At 46.0% G+C, this 15,161-nt stretch overlaps 1 protein-coding gene across 3 annotated transcripts in view; it reads right to left on the minus strand.

Moving 5' to 3' along the window:
- TRPC7 (transient receptor potential cation channel subfamily C member 7) overlaps nt 1-15,161 on the minus strand; it is a 128,200-nt gene that overhangs the window by 2,657 nt on the left and 110,382 nt on the right. For all 3 annotated transcript variants that reach the window (XM_011362366.1, XM_011362364.1, XM_011362362.1), the window contains 4 exons: nt 12,621-12,816; nt 7,416-7,637; nt 6,670-6,750; nt 1,211-1,286 (listed from right to left, as the gene is read on the minus strand). In XM_011362366.1, coding sequence (XP_011360668.1) covers nt 1,211-1,286; nt 6,670-6,750; nt 7,416-7,637; nt 12,621-12,816 — 575 coding nt within the window. The remainder of the gene's footprint in view (nt 1-1,210; nt 1,287-6,669; nt 6,751-7,415; nt 7,638-12,620; nt 12,817-15,161) is intronic.

Genomic DNA, 15,161 nt, shown 5'->3' on the forward strand with positions numbered 1-15,161 from the left:
GAGACCCAAAAGTATGGGTGGATAAAAGGGCAGTTGCTTGGCCCCTAGACAGTGTCAGCCTAGGGGTGATGCCCCAGGATGAAGCGGAGGGTCACTAATGATGACCAGGCTCTTCTGTAGGCCCCAGTGGCCTAAGCGAGGGGGAGATTTAGTACCTTCATTTGTGGAGGAGGCTGTTTCTAGGTAGCAAATATTTGTCCTTGGTGTCTCATGTAGATTAATTGCCTGGTATAAAGTAATTTGTTTTTTACTTAAGAGTAACTGCTTAAAATAGACTGGGAAATAACCCAAACAGTGAAAATAATGTAGTTTGCAAACTTCTGCGTGCATCAGAATGACCTGGTGCTCTTATCAAAATGCAGACCCCCCAGGCGCCACCCCAGAGAAGCAGAATAATTGGGTCTGGGGGTGGTCTGGGATGTGCATTTTTAACAAGTGACTCTGAGGCAGGGGGTCGGGGTACTTTGAGAAACACTGGGGTTGTCAGATTCTGAGAGCCCGGATGTGAGACAGGACGGAGCCAGCTGCAACCAAGGCAGTGGCAGAATCTGAAAGAGGTGTACGGTCTGCAGCTCTCTGCGCTTGCTCCCATGACATGGGGAATTCTGGGCCACCCTGAAATCAAGGGCCATGAGACCAACTCAAGGCAGCCATCACTGTGGTAGACAGAATGATTACCTCGCCCCGCAAATGGGTCCAGGTACTGATCCTGGGGTCCTGTCTGTGGGTGTGTTATGTTACACAGCAAAAGGGAACCATGGTTGCAAACGGAATTAAGGGTGCTAATCAGCTGACCTTAAACAGGAGATTATTTTGATTTATCCAGTCTAATCACAAGCCTTTAAAAGTGGGAGAGGAAGGCAGAAGAGTGGGTCTGAGAGATGTGGTGACAGCAGAGGCAAGAGAGGTGACAGCACGAGAAGGGTGGATGCTCTGTTGCTGGTTCTGAGGTCAAGGGGCGACGTGCAGACTGGAGGGTGGTCTAGGTTAGAGCTACAGGCTGCTCCAGCTGACAGCCAGCAAGGGAACAGAGACCTCGGTCCTACAACCACACGAATCGCCTTCTGCCAGCACCCAAATGAGCAAGCAGACCGAGCCTCCCCGGGGCCTCCAGACAGGAACACAGCCCTGCCGACAACACCTGGATTTTAGCCTGGTGAGACCATGTCTGATTCCCATCGAGCTACAGGAAGATGATATAATCCCTTACCTTCATTGACTTCATCGTTTTCTCTGTCCACCTGGGCCTTCAGGACGTATCTTTTGATGAGCCGTTTCATGATTTTCTGAAATGTGAACACAAGGCATCAGACAAGCCTGGCCAAGCACAGAGGCAGCCGGCATGGTGTATGCACGATCCTTCACTCCTGCAGAGCCCAGTCAGCTGCTGGGAGTCCTCCCATGCCTGATGCCTTGCTTTTGAGAGGTGTCCTGCCTAGTTGGGGAACCTGGGCCAGTCTCTCTGTTTAACCTCTTCCCCCAGGATTTGATACCACCTGGCTCTGGGATATAAGAACAGGACACTCAATGGCAGGAGGCTGAGCCAAAGAGAGAGAGAATCATCTAAGATGAATGGGCGCTGCTTGAGGGTCCAAGGCCTGATCCGACCCTTCTTTGTGGCCTCTGCCAGTCATCTCCTTTTCTGAGGCTGAAACACTTTCTTCTAGTTCAACAACCGCTGTGCTCAAGAGGGCGTACCGAGGTCTTAGCAGGCCAGCCCAGGTGGAGCTGCATCCCTATGAGATGCTGCGCATGAGCGGAGAGTCAGGACCAGGCTTGGAGGACAAGCCCAGCGCACCTGGGAAAATTCCTACCAGAGGCTGAAATAGATACAGCTGGGCCTCGAGAAGTTTTGCCAAGATACCACTTCACTGAAAACCCGCATGCCTGACTCTGCGCCCCTAGGCATGCTGTAGGGGAAGGGCTGGCCTGCAGGTTCACTTACCACACAGACACTGGGTTCTTAGTGCAAATGACGCATGAACAAACATTTAAGAGACACCAATAATAGAGCCAAGTGTAAGACCACAGGGAGTGAACTTTGGATTTTGCCAGTTGTGGTTCCAAGGTTCCTGTGAAATCACAGGATTTAAAAATATTCTGGTAGCTGAGACTTCTCAATCTTGCAAGAGATGAGCAGTAAGGCAAAGAGGGAGGAATTCCCTGCTCCTTGGTTGTCCCTTCCTATGACCTGTTCACCTGCGCACACTCGAGGATGGAGGGGACAGAGGCAGCATTTTCTAGATTGAAGGGACCTGAATTCTGTCCCCAGCTTAGTTGTGGGACGTCAAGCAGGTTGTTAAGTTCTCTCTGACGACATGGACTCAGGAAAAGCTTCTTGCAAGTAAAAGAAGTGAACTGCTGGGGTGTGAAGAGCTGGAGGATTTAACTTATTATTATCAGACGGGGGCTCTCGCAGTGCCTTTGGTGGTGAAGACCTTGCCGAGGAGCTGTCTCCTGGTCCTGAGATTCCGAGGCTTGGATTGAACCTGGCAAAGGTGCTCTCCAACAGCAAGCTCTGGGTCAGCCCACTTAGGCCAGCGCCGCCCCTCCTTGGCCCTCGGTGAGCTGGTGGTCCACTTGGCTCTGTGGTTTGAGTTGTAATCTGATTTGTGGCTGAACAGTTAATTAGCAAGTTGCCTTCCTGCTGTACCTTCTCAGAGATGCCTGGGTCTTGTCATGTTAGCGGTTAAATTGAAGCATTAGATTTCTTGTTGACATTAATAGGGCAAGTGACCTAAGTTACAAGAATATATACCTTTCCATGGGACTCATTAATGCTTTTTTTTTTTTTTTTTACTTTAAAGTGGAGAAATAAAACAAAACTGTCCTGAACCAGTCTCATGGGAACACAAAAACAAAACAAAATAAAGCAAAACAACTCAGATACTCAAGTATCTAACATTCTTACTGAATAAGGAATTCAGAAGTATTCTTCCACTGCAGACTTTCAGGCTGACGCAAGTTAAGGGGAGATCTAATTCCAATTTGTTGCCTTTCAAGAATAAGCCCAAGAATTGAGGGTTTTTAAGTTTCTGGGTCCCTAAGTTTACATGTCTTCATTGGTGGCAACTGGGCCTACCCTGCCTCTTTCATTTAGCAAGTGCTGGAAATGAGTATATTTAGTGATGTTATTCAGGCAAAAGAATTACTGCTGAGAGACACAGTGGGTAAGTATGGTCGTGACACTGAGACCTCTCTCTCTCCAGGGTAGGAGGCATACAGTTCCCCCTGCCTAGACTCCAAGGGCCCAGTGCCTTTGGCTACTGCTGTTGAAGAGAAAATTGAAGATCTCTCTATGGAAAGATCCTCTCTGTGCAGCTGGGGGCAGCTAAAGACATAGACAAGGAAGAGAAAGAACACACATGGTATATTGAAAATGGCAAACAAAGTAGAGGGATGCAGTGTTGTCACCTAGGAAAACAGAAATTGAGGAACATTTGGAAGTGAATAAAACACATCCCAGGACAAGTGACGTGTTAAACTGGGTTTATCAGACCCTGAATAGAAGGATTTAGCACTGTCAAGTTGTCTATCTTATTTTCCTTGATCTCTATGGAAAAGGCCATCTAGAAGGTGAAAAAGAGGACTCCTCACTGGGTTTTGGGGAAGGATTGTATCATCAAGGTTGGGGCTTATTTGAATGATGGACTGTGCCTGGATTCTGTGGTTCATTTGGGATGTGGCTTGTTTGCTGTGCCTATGCAGGAAGTATACCTCTCAGAGAGCGAGTCTGTGGGGTCAGTACACACCCCAACAAATTGACCCACTGGATCTTGGAAAGGTCACAGGGCCCCTCTGATAGGAGGCACACTTTGCCGCACCAGTATCATGATTATGTTCCATTGTTTAGTCTCATGTCCACAGAACCCAGATTGGAAAAAACATTGCAAAGGCAAGGAACCAGTTTTGTGAAAAAACAAAAAACAAAAAACAAAAAACAATTCGTCTCTTGGAAGGTGAAGAAAGCAAAGCACAGAGAGCCTCTGAAGTAGTTGCCTTCCTTTACAACAGGGAGCCCCGCTCAAATCAGGCTCAACAAGCTTGAAATAAACACCTAAAGCACTAAGGCTGAGCAATCAAACAGATCTACCAAAGAGACAGAGGGAGCAAGCTTCAAACCCACATGTGTTAGAACAACGGGGCTTTTTTCTTATTGGGAATGTCAGAACCCTAACAGTGACAGAGGCTGACTGCGTTTGTGCTCAGTGAGGTGGTAGCTCTGGGTGCAGCCTGGATAGTAAGAAAGAGAATGAGCTGCCCCCGACCTCTGCACATTTGGAAGTTGCTTTGGGAGGAGGGCAGTGCAGCTGGGAGGCCACCATGAGCCCAAGAAGACAGATGAGCCATTGTCAGGTCCTTGCCCTAACCTTTCACTCCGCTTCTCCGGTAAGAGCAGAAGTACCTCCTTCCACTCCTTGCCTCCTCCCCTCAGGCTGCAAGGGCTCAGATAGATCTCCTAGTGACTGTCCAACAGGCAGGGCAGGCTCCGAGGCAGGCTGTGATGTGACACTGTGAAGGGGGATGATGGGCCAGCACCTGGGCAGTGTGTGCAGTGAAAGACGGTGCCCTTCTGAATCAGATCTCAGCTCAGCCAGCCGTGTGACCTCCGCCACTGAGCCTCAGTCTTCTCATCTGGTAAACGGGGTTAAAGATAATGCCTCTCTCAGAAACATAGTGTGATAACACAAGGGCTAGTGTCTAGTCTGCTCTCAACGGTCCTTTTGTGTCATCTCAAGGTTTACTCCTGTTCGAGCAGACGATGGCTCGGGAAGATGCCTCGACCTCACTGAGCAGGGCTGAGCAAAGTACAAATGTGTTAATGCAAGATGCTCTCTGTTCCTGTTTACTGTCCTCCACTGTTAAGGTCCAGTTTTCCTTTCTTCTTTCCTGTGACAACACTTTGACTAAGTAGCCCCAGGCTTTTCATGGTGGATTCAGAAAATACTGGGTGAGCAAGCTTTCCAAGGTCATCAGTAGCCCGAAGCTGCAAACCAACCAGTCACCAATCACCGCAGGAAGCTCTCAGGGAGATGGAAGGCTGCCAGGACTCAACCAGTGTTGATGGAAGACAGAAATGGGATCACCCCGACACTGCTTTTGAAAATGGTCTCGCTTGGAAAGAATTCATTCTGGGTACAGGACATTCATCACATAATGAGTCTTCCTTCTTCTCAGCATCTGATTCTGCTCAAAACTCAGGAGAGATTTGGCCCTAACTCGCTGTCTCTCTTTTCAGTGACACAGATAATCTAAAATTTCCTCTGAGAACCTGAGAAATAAAAATTCTTCCACTGACCCAAGGATTTGACCCATCCAATAACTCAAAGTGGATCAAACTGGTCAGGCCCAATTTTGTGCACGATCAAATATAAGATTTCCCCCTTGCCCATTTTTAGCCCATGTCATCTGATAATACTAGAAGTACTTTGAGGGATGAGCCATTTCTTAATTGTATACCTAAGTCCTAACTATACAGCTGGCTTCTAAAATACAGATGGAGATTCAATTAGAGACCTGCGTCTGGAAGATGCCTAATCTGTAATTGTTCCCTCTGGGATGGTGGCACTAGGGACGCCTCTCCTTAGCCCAAAGGAAAGCTCAGAACAGCTTCGAATTTACATCTGACACAAATGACCAGCATAGATGACACTGCTAATCACTGGGAAGGAGAAAGCAGAAAAAGAATGGCCTGAACTTTTATAATCAATAACCTGTAGTTAACATTTATCACTGGCTCACGGGCTGATTCAGACTGATACAGAGATTTGACAGTAATTTCCAAAAGCAATGAAAGGGCTGCAAGCATAAAAGGTCATCTTCTAATTTTTATAACAGACTTTGCAGGCTGGCAGTCTAAGGTCAGGTACTCACTGAAGACACCAATAGCCACACCTGGTTGCTTCAGACAAGTACCTGGGAGTCAGGCTGCCTCTCCCTGCCCCACACCTATTGGCACGCCTCAGGTCCCATTCATTGGCTCTACGTCCAGAATCTGTCTGCTTTTCTCCACATCCCATTCCAAGCCACCATCCGTCGCACCTGGATGACTGTCCCGTTCTCTTCACTGATCTCTCTGCTTCCACTCTTGTCCCCACGTGTCTCCTCATTACAGCAGTTAGGTGGGCTTCTTAAAGCATAAATAAAATTGTATCATCTTCTCTTTCCCGAAAGTGAAACTCCTCCCACTGCCTTCCTTGATAAGGCAGAGTGAAATCTACATCCTAACCTCAGTCTGGTCCCCTGCTTCCTTGCTGACCTCATCACCCTCTCCTCTGCCCTGCTGGCTGGGCTCCAGCTGCTTTGGACCTGCCAAGCTTCTCCCCTCTAGTTTTTGCTGGTGCGTTTCCTCTGCCTGGAAGGCTCCGCATGCTGCCTCCTTTGCATCCATGAGGTCTTAGCTAACTGCCCTCCCCTTGAAGGAGCCACCTCTGAGAACCATATCTAAGCAAGGGCTCCCAGTTTTTCTTCATTTCTCCAACCTATTGTTTTCTTCTTTATCCCCAGTAAGTAGTTTAGTGCCTGGCATATTGTAGGCACTCAATAAATATTTGTTGAGTGAAGGAAGGAAGGAGCTATGTTTTGGGGGGACGACACAACCATGTGACTGAATCTATGTCTTAATTGACATAGGTTAATTCTGCCCATGCTTGAGAAATAGGTAATTACCTGGTATCTGGTGGGTTTGCTGAAAGTGTTATTTACTGTCAGGTTTTCAGAATTCCTCATGCCAGCCTGGTAGCGAGTCTTCTGGAAAAAAAAAAAAATACATGCATACACAATACATCATACATACATACATACATACATGCATACATAGATGCATACATGGTAGGACTCGAATGACACCCACATATGGGGCTGTCTCTAAAAAGAGGACCCTCAGAAGATTGATAATGCTCACTGCTGCTTGGCTTCCTTGGACACTGTTCCTGGGGACTCTAGTTCTGTGGGATGTCAACAGGTTACACATATGGTTTGGTCAACTTTGGGAAGCACTGAGTTAAAGTTGCCCGGGACGCTTTTCTCCAGGCCTCCTCAGAAGTTTTAACATGCTCATAAACATTGAGACACTCCAGGAGGAGGAGATAATGGCCAGGGAACCTCTCTCCCCAGAGAGCATCCTCCAGTTCCACTATGGGAAGAGCTATTCCACTTCTGAGCCCACTAAAGAGTGTCCCTCACTGGGGCCAGGGCTGCACCTCTCCAGGGAGCTGCAAGGACCGGGGGAGCCTCCACAGGCAGCCTCCGCTGGTGCCGCAGCTTTGCTGATGTGCCCCCTTTTCTGAAATGCATTGGCCCCTCCCAGTGCCTGGTTTCCCTTGTATCAGCCGCCCCCCTCCGAATCCGAAGCACACAGTTCCCTCCTCCCGCTCCTGCCACCTTCTAAGCCCCATAAACACCATGCTACCTACCCTGAATTTGGAATTCAGCATGCCCATTTCAAGGTCATTTTCACAGCTTTTGGCCTTAGATTTGCAGAGTTTTATGAGGCACATCTTGATTCTCATTATGAGATAATAAAATGATTTAGGACTTGGCACTAGATTAAAAGGAGCAGGTAAAGTTCTTCCTTCATCAAAATAAGACAGCCAGAGCTTTGCTCGCGCAAATTTCCACTCCACGTCTGCATCCTCCTGTAGAACAAGGGAAACAACGGCCCGCCGTCAGAGGCCGTGATCTAACGACTGAGTGCAAGGCGAGGCGTGGGGCTGCAGCCCGCCAGTCCTGAGAGCAGGGGCTAAACGGGACTCTGATGGATACATTTGTGGGTCTTCTCTCCGCTCTAGATGGGGAGTTTGCTCTCGCTGAGACCGTATGCATAGTCATTCCTAAACATCTTTTACCTAACCTCGTGGGTTCATCGCTGAAAACTTCAGCCGGTGCATCCACCCTTATTCTCCGGTGGGTGCTTTCACCAACGTTTTCCACTTGCCACTTACCAGAGAACTTTGCTCACTGCTGTTTAATCTCATCCGTTAGCACTTACAGCTCTGCTAGCTTATTCACCAGCCACCACGTTAATCTTTTAGAGCAATGCTGCCCCACAGCAATATGATGTGAGCCACGAAGGTGAACCACATAGGTAAACTTAAATTTTCTAGGAACCACATTGTAAAAAGTAAAATGGAACAGGTAAAGTAATGTCAGTGATATTCAGTTTTATTTAAACCAGTAGACCCCGAATATTATCATTTCAGCATGTAATCATAAAAAAATTATTAATGAGATAGCTCACTTTTTTTTTTTTCCTACTGAGTCTTCAAAATCGGCATGTATTTTATACTCATAGCACATCTCAGCTTGGATTAGGCACATTTCAGGTACTCAATAGGTACATGTGGTGAGTGGCTCCCATATTGGACACCACAGTGTATTTCTTATTAAAAAGTGTACTTCCTGTTGGTCAGAGTGCTGCCAGCGAAGAGATTCTGCACATGCAATCCAAGGAAACGAACCTGACTGTAGTTAGTCCGGCCACGCTCTTTTCCCTGGTGGTGGTGGTAGATGGAAGCCCCAGATCTGCTACTTTCTGACCTGGTGTCAGTGCTAGAATGCTGAGTGGGCCCCTTAAGGGGTAGCAGGTATGTTTTTTCTTTTTTATTTTTTTTTGTAGGCCAGCCCCTTTGGCCTCTGACCTAGGAGAGTGGTTTCAGACCAGACATGGGATTTAGGATCAGAGAGACCTGGGCTCACAACCCCTTACTAGCTGTGTGACTTTAGGCAAGGGCCTTGGGCTTACTCATCTGAACATGGAGATGATCCCTCACATAATCCTGACATTGGCATTGAGTATGTGCTCCATGGGCGGTGGAGTCTTCTATACATAGCTACACTCAAGGGGCTGCGAACCCAGGAGGCACCGGCAGGAGGCCGCAGGGATGTGCCACGCGATACAAGGTCATTACGAGCAGGCTCGATTATGTTTGCTTTTGCAGAGACCCCACCAGCACCTGGCCTGGCCTCTGGGACATCCTATATGGGTCTTTTAGACTGGAAGCTTTGTGAGGGCAGAGGTCACTTCTGGTATAATAGAGAGATGTGACAGGGACTTGAGCGGAAGGGTAGTACAGTGGTGAGAACACCGGCTCTGGAGCCTGCTTGGATTCAAATCCTGGCTCTGCTCCTTACGAGCTGTGTAACCATGGCAGGTGACTTAGCTGCTCTGGGCCTCATCTGTAAAATGAGGATAATAATACCTACCTCATAGATTGTGAGAATTAAAGGAGTTAATGCCTGAAAAACACTTAGTAAACCCTCAGTAAATATTTTTTATCTCGATCGCTTAACACAGTGCCTAGTGTTCAACCTTTAGTTCTTTAGCAAATACTAATCCAGCACCTACTGTGTGCCTGGCATGCGCTGGGCAGATACTGGCGATGACAGTCCACACCCTCGTGGAACACATAGTCTGGCCAATTACATGAGCATGTTAAACAATACCTCAGCTCGTCTTTTACCTAGAGTTGTGCTAAGAGCCATGGGAGGCTCCGGCCCCTGGCCTGGCCCAGGGGTCAGGGAAGGCTGCTCCGGCGGCTGGTGTTTGAGCTGAGATCAAAGCAGTGAGTATTTCTCAACCAGGTCAAGTGTGGGTAGGAGTGGAGGGGTGGAGAAGAGTAGGAGTCAGTTAGTGGAAGAGGCAGTGAGAAATATAAACAATTCTTGAGAAAGTTGGCAGTAAAGAGCAGGAGAGAAAAAGTTGAGAGCTGGAAAGTGAGATCGAGGGAGGATTTTTTTGTAGTTACTTTTTAAGATCAAGAGACTTATTTAAATGCTGACAAGGAGGACTAGAGAGAGAGGGAGCAGGGATGATGCAGGTGGAGCAGGGATAACGGTGGCTCCTGAGGAGGCGAGTGGGCAGGGTACGTGGGCTGGGCTGCACCGATGAAGACGCAAGGCTGGTGGGGCATGGTGGGTGCAGAGACAGGTGAGTCTGCGGATTTGCGCAGTAGGTGCTCAGGATCTGTTGATTGAATAAGTAAGTGTTCTCATGGAAGGCTTTACAAATATGTACTTCATCAAAGCTCATGTGACCATGAACAGTGGGCACTTTCTGGTGGCCTCATTCCACTTTTCTTGGTCCTTGTACCACCAGTGAGATGGGTGGGAGATATGTGCTCTCACCTGAGAAGGAGAAGCCCAGAGCCTGGAGGGGAGGTGTGGGCGGCAGCGTGCTCTCTCCATCTTGTGACACCATGCTTTGGTGAGATGATTTGACATCGAAAGCCATAGGCTTGCCTGCTCTTGTCATGGTCTTCCCTCATGTCAATCGTGTGGCTTTACATGCCACATTCATTTGGACCAAAGCAGGATGTGCTCATTGGGGGAAACTGAGGCCCAGAAGGGCAAGAGGGACTAGTTAGCAATAGCTCATCCACAGAGGTGACCAAATATGTATAGCGCTTTAAAAAAAATATGTTTTTCTATCGAAGGAGTGCTGTATTTTCTTGGGGGGTGGTAGGAGTGGGGGCTAAGGCTTCATAGCTTGGCTTACCTCTGCCTTGCACTTCTTGCTACTTTTCCCTGAACAATCTACAGTCTTGCAGTCCCAAGTATACCACATCGTTTCACCCCTCCCTGCCTTGGCACATGTTTCTACTGTTGAAAATACTCTTCTTTTTGGGTGGTATTATGGACCAAATGTGTCCTTCTAAAATTCACATGTTGAGGCCCCAGTATCTTAGAATGTGACTGTACTTGGAGATAAGGCCTTTAAAGAGGTAATTAAGGTTAAATGAGGTCATAATGGTGGGGCCCGAATTCAATATGATCGGTGTCGTTATAAGGAGAAGAAGAGACACCAGAGATGCAAGTGCACAGAGGAAAAGCCATGTGAGGACACAGCAAGAAGGTGGCCATCTGCAAGCCAAGGAGAGAGGCTTCAGGAGAAACCAACCCTGCCAACACCTTGATCTTAGATTTCCAGCCTCTAAAACTGAGTAAATAACTTTCTATTGTCCAAGCCACCCAGTCCGTGGTATTTTATTATGGCAAACCCAGCAAACTAATATGGGGGGGGGGTCTTTATTTTTTTCTCTATGAGAAATACACAAATAATTGTTTCTTATAAAAAAAAATTTAAGTACAGAGGTATACTCAGCACATGCGAAAGTCCCCTTTCAAGTCTCCTCTCTCCTTTTACTCCTTCCCCAGAGGATGCCCAGGGTCGAGGGTGTCAAAAGTTTCTCTACTTTCTCTTTCTGTATATTCTGTATAATGCAAGTAAGATCTGCTTATATTTTTCTACAACTTGTGTTTTTTCACTTAACATTATCATAGGGATTTTGCTACGTCCACACAAAAAAGTTCTTCTCATTGTATATACTGTATTATATACAGTATTCTCAAGTCTATACGGTATCACAGTTTATTGAAATATTCTGATATCGATGAGCTACCCCTAAGCTTTTCTTTTAATAAACAATTGTGCAAAATCATATTTCCGCATGGATCTATTCCTCGAATTGGCATTGTTGAGTCAAATTGTTAGTGCATTTTATTTTGTTTTAATTTTTAGTTTATTTATTTAACTTTATTGTAAGTAAAACAATAATATGATTTCTAAAGGATAAAAAGGTATAACCGGAAAGGCATTCCAATGACTACGACCCCCAACCCCATCTCTCAACAGGCGCCCCTGCTGTGCGTTTCTTGTGTACCCTTTCAGAGGCTTTTTTTCTTTTTCAAATGCTTATACAATCAAAACGGAATATGCATTCCCTTTTCTTCCTCTTACACAAGAGAGACTACACTATATGCCTTGTTCTGTGACTTGATTTTTTTTCACTTAACACTCTAACTTGGAGGTCTTTCCAGATCAGTATATAGAAAGCATCTTTATTCTTTTTAAAAGCTGCACAGTAGCTCACTGTTCAGATGCATCATAATTATATTTAACTGAATTCCTGTTAATTTCTTGCTGTTCTAAAGAAAGTTTCCATAGCTTATGGTTTGTGCATTTTAGATTTTGATAAATTGCCTCCTGATACTCTCTCTCAACTCCCTTATCTGTTTGGCAAAATTGTATTAGTCTTTGAATGGCCTTCAAGCATCACCTCTGCAAGCTTCCTCCTCCCATAGCAAATCATAGTCTCTGCTTTGCACTTCCTGCACCAGGTAAGACTTCTTTGGGTGCACTGGCCCCAGGGCATTGCAATTTGTTGATTGACGTGTCTCTTTTTCTCAGTGGACTGAGTTGAGGGCACAGACTGTGTCTTAGTCAGTTTTGTATTACTAGTGCCTAGCACAGGCTTTGCATACAGTAGGTGCTTAAGAAATACATGTGAGTCAGAAGAGAATGTGGGCTGAAACATGTAGCCATTCTGATTTGCCATGGGCACCTGCATGCTGTCCTGAGGGGATACATGTAAAAGAGGAAAGATTCACGAACCTAATCCTTTTTGCCCTTGTTGGGCCACTTGATGTGGTGCCTGCTATGCCATGTGGCTGGTTGACTGGAAGTGCTTCTTGGAGCAATCCAGGAAAAATGCCTATTGTTTGCTGTTCTGGCTTCACATTAAACAACACCCAGGCTTCAAAGGTCATTTACCTTCATTTCTGAACACAGCAATCTAAATTAAACCAAGGGAGAGAGAGCACGATCAGTTAACTGGTCTTACCTCAATTTCCTGATATGAGTTGTTGATCATGGCTATTAGCATATTGAGCAGCACTACCACCATGGTGACGTTATAAACGCCGTAGAGAACGTAGCCGATGTTCTCGATGAATTTGTGGTCGTATTTCAGCACCACCGAGATCACTTCAGACAAGCCGAAGATGGACCAAAATAAGGTTTTAAAACTCTCCTCAACCCTGCAAGGAAATAGGCAGTCCTTTCAGGCAGATTGCATCAGCTAACACTTTTCCTAAGGAAGTTGCCATTACCCAGATGTTAGTGGTTACCTTGGACTGGGGCTGGGACTTGCTGGTGGTGCTCGTGTTCTGAAATAATGAGGTATTCAGATTTCTAAGAAGACTTTGAAAGAGTGTTAAAAAAGGGCAGTGTCTTTCTTTTCCATTCAGTCGATTTATTGCGACTCTTGGTTGTGGTATCATTTTTATCTTGTAATTAAACTTTAAATTAAATGCCAGGGCAAATGTGTGCTCTTATATGGTATTTGGCTTCTCAGAAGCACACTCTTCCTTCAGTAATGTCTTGAGCCTCTTCTCAGACTACCTAGCCCCACGTGAAGGGGAAGAGGTTGGTGTCCGCTGATGGTGCTGGTGTCATTGGTGACGGGGACCTCCTGGGCACTCAACACAAAGCAGCTCACTAAAGCCTCATGACAGCCTCTGCGGTCGGCTCACTTATTACCTCTATTTTACAGAGGGGAGCATTGACGCTCAGAGTCTTACATGCCTTTTCCAGTAGTGCTCAGCTGGAAAGTGGGGCGCAAATCCAGGCATGTCTGAGGTTTTCAAAGTGTGTACTTCTAACCACTATGCTTTACTTTACTACCCACTGGCCCTGGGATTGAGGCCAGCCACACATATTGAGTCCTCTAAACTGGGATTGAATTATTAGGAGTGAGAGTGGTGAGTTTAGTATGTCCTATTGTTGAAGTTCACCAGGTGACTGCCTACACCTAGCCCTGCAGCTCACTCAAGGCAGACACTGTATGTGCTTTGAGGGAAGTTTGGGGAAGATCTGGCTTTAAGGACACTGCTCTTTGACGCTTTGGAGACTATGAAGTTACCAAAATACACTGGTTTTAAGAGTAAAATCCAAACACATTCCATATTCTGTACTATGTGGCTCTGACCCTCTATCAGGTTAATATTCAATCAGCATAATATTCAATCAGCATAATATTCAAACAGCATAATATTCAATCAGAAAGCTGGATTTTGGTTGGGTGGTTTAGAACATGCACGTTTATCAGATGACAGCTGAGTGGCTAAGCGGTTCTTTTAGTTTGCATCCAGATTTTTGGTACAATTATGAGAAGGCACTTTTTTTTTTTCTCCTTAATATTTCAGATTTTCAACACTCACCCAAAAGTGGCCAGGATTAGCTAGATCTCAAAAAAAAAAAAAAAAAATCTGTGTTTCTTAAGGATTGGTATTTATTTGACAGGATGTACAAAAATACTAGTACTCGTCACTTTGGCTAAAAATTTCACTCTGACTCGCATGAATTTTCAGCTCTCTCATGTGTGAGTGTGTGTGGGCGTGTGTGTATGTGTACGTGTGTGTCTAGCCAGCTGTTTGGCGCATTCCCTACACATCCCAGTGTCTGGAAACTGAAAAATTGAAGTGAGTTTTGGTGGCCATTATTTGTTTTTGGTTTCTTTTCAAACTATGAGGTTAGAATATTTAATTCATTTTGGTTTAGTGAGAAGACACTTCTTTGGGGATTTGGAAGTAAACACTGGGTATCAGCCATTATTTTAGAGCTCCAGCTCCTGATGCTATTTTGAAAAAGGGGTACAACTGTTTCCTCATGTGAGATGCAGATTCCATTTGTGTGAAAAAAGATGCTATTCAATGTGGGGGCATGGTTCACTGCAGGTATTATCTTCCATGAAGAAGCAATTGTTCAGTTATCACCGTTGTGGAAAGCTACGGTGGCAGACAGAATCTCAAACAACCAAGTAAGCCCAAATCCCAAACTGGAAGGAGACAGCAGGACATGATCACTCTGGCCGTTGTCCACTTCCCAGTGGGATCAGGTGAAAATGGGAGGACACCGTGGACGGGCAGACAGTTACTGGTCTAGGATTATGCACTTACCACGGACAAGCTAGGAAATGGGTCATATATGCAACTGAGAGACATTCTACAGAAATTCATCTTCCCTTTCTTACTCTGGAAAACCCTGCAAACCTTTGGCTGACACAAACGAAGCAAGCAATTATAGAACATATCCAGAGGAAACCTTCGGAATTTTGATTAGGGAAAATGGCCTAGATTCGGCAGGTATTTTTTTCTCATTTGCTTCTTGCTAAACTTTGCCACTAAGCTCTGATTTATCCTCGGTGCCTTCACTTAGGCATTCGATGTCAGTAATGTGGAGGCAGAGCCGGCCCATTAAGCAGTGTGTGTTCCAGTATAAGAATATCTACAGATGCCTAAACCTGTGCCTTTGCCCTTCCTCTACGTCAGCCACCCCCACTCCCCTGCTGAGGATTGGAATGGGAGTTGTTCAATTTGTTGTC

The sequence above is a fragment of the Pteropus vampyrus genome, unplaced genomic scaffold, assembly GCF_000151845.1.
Source record: "Pteropus vampyrus isolate Shadow unplaced genomic scaffold, Pvam_2.0 Scaffold74, whole genome shotgun sequence".
NCBI lineage: Eukaryota > Metazoa > Chordata > Mammalia > Chiroptera > Pteropodidae > Pteropus > Pteropus vampyrus.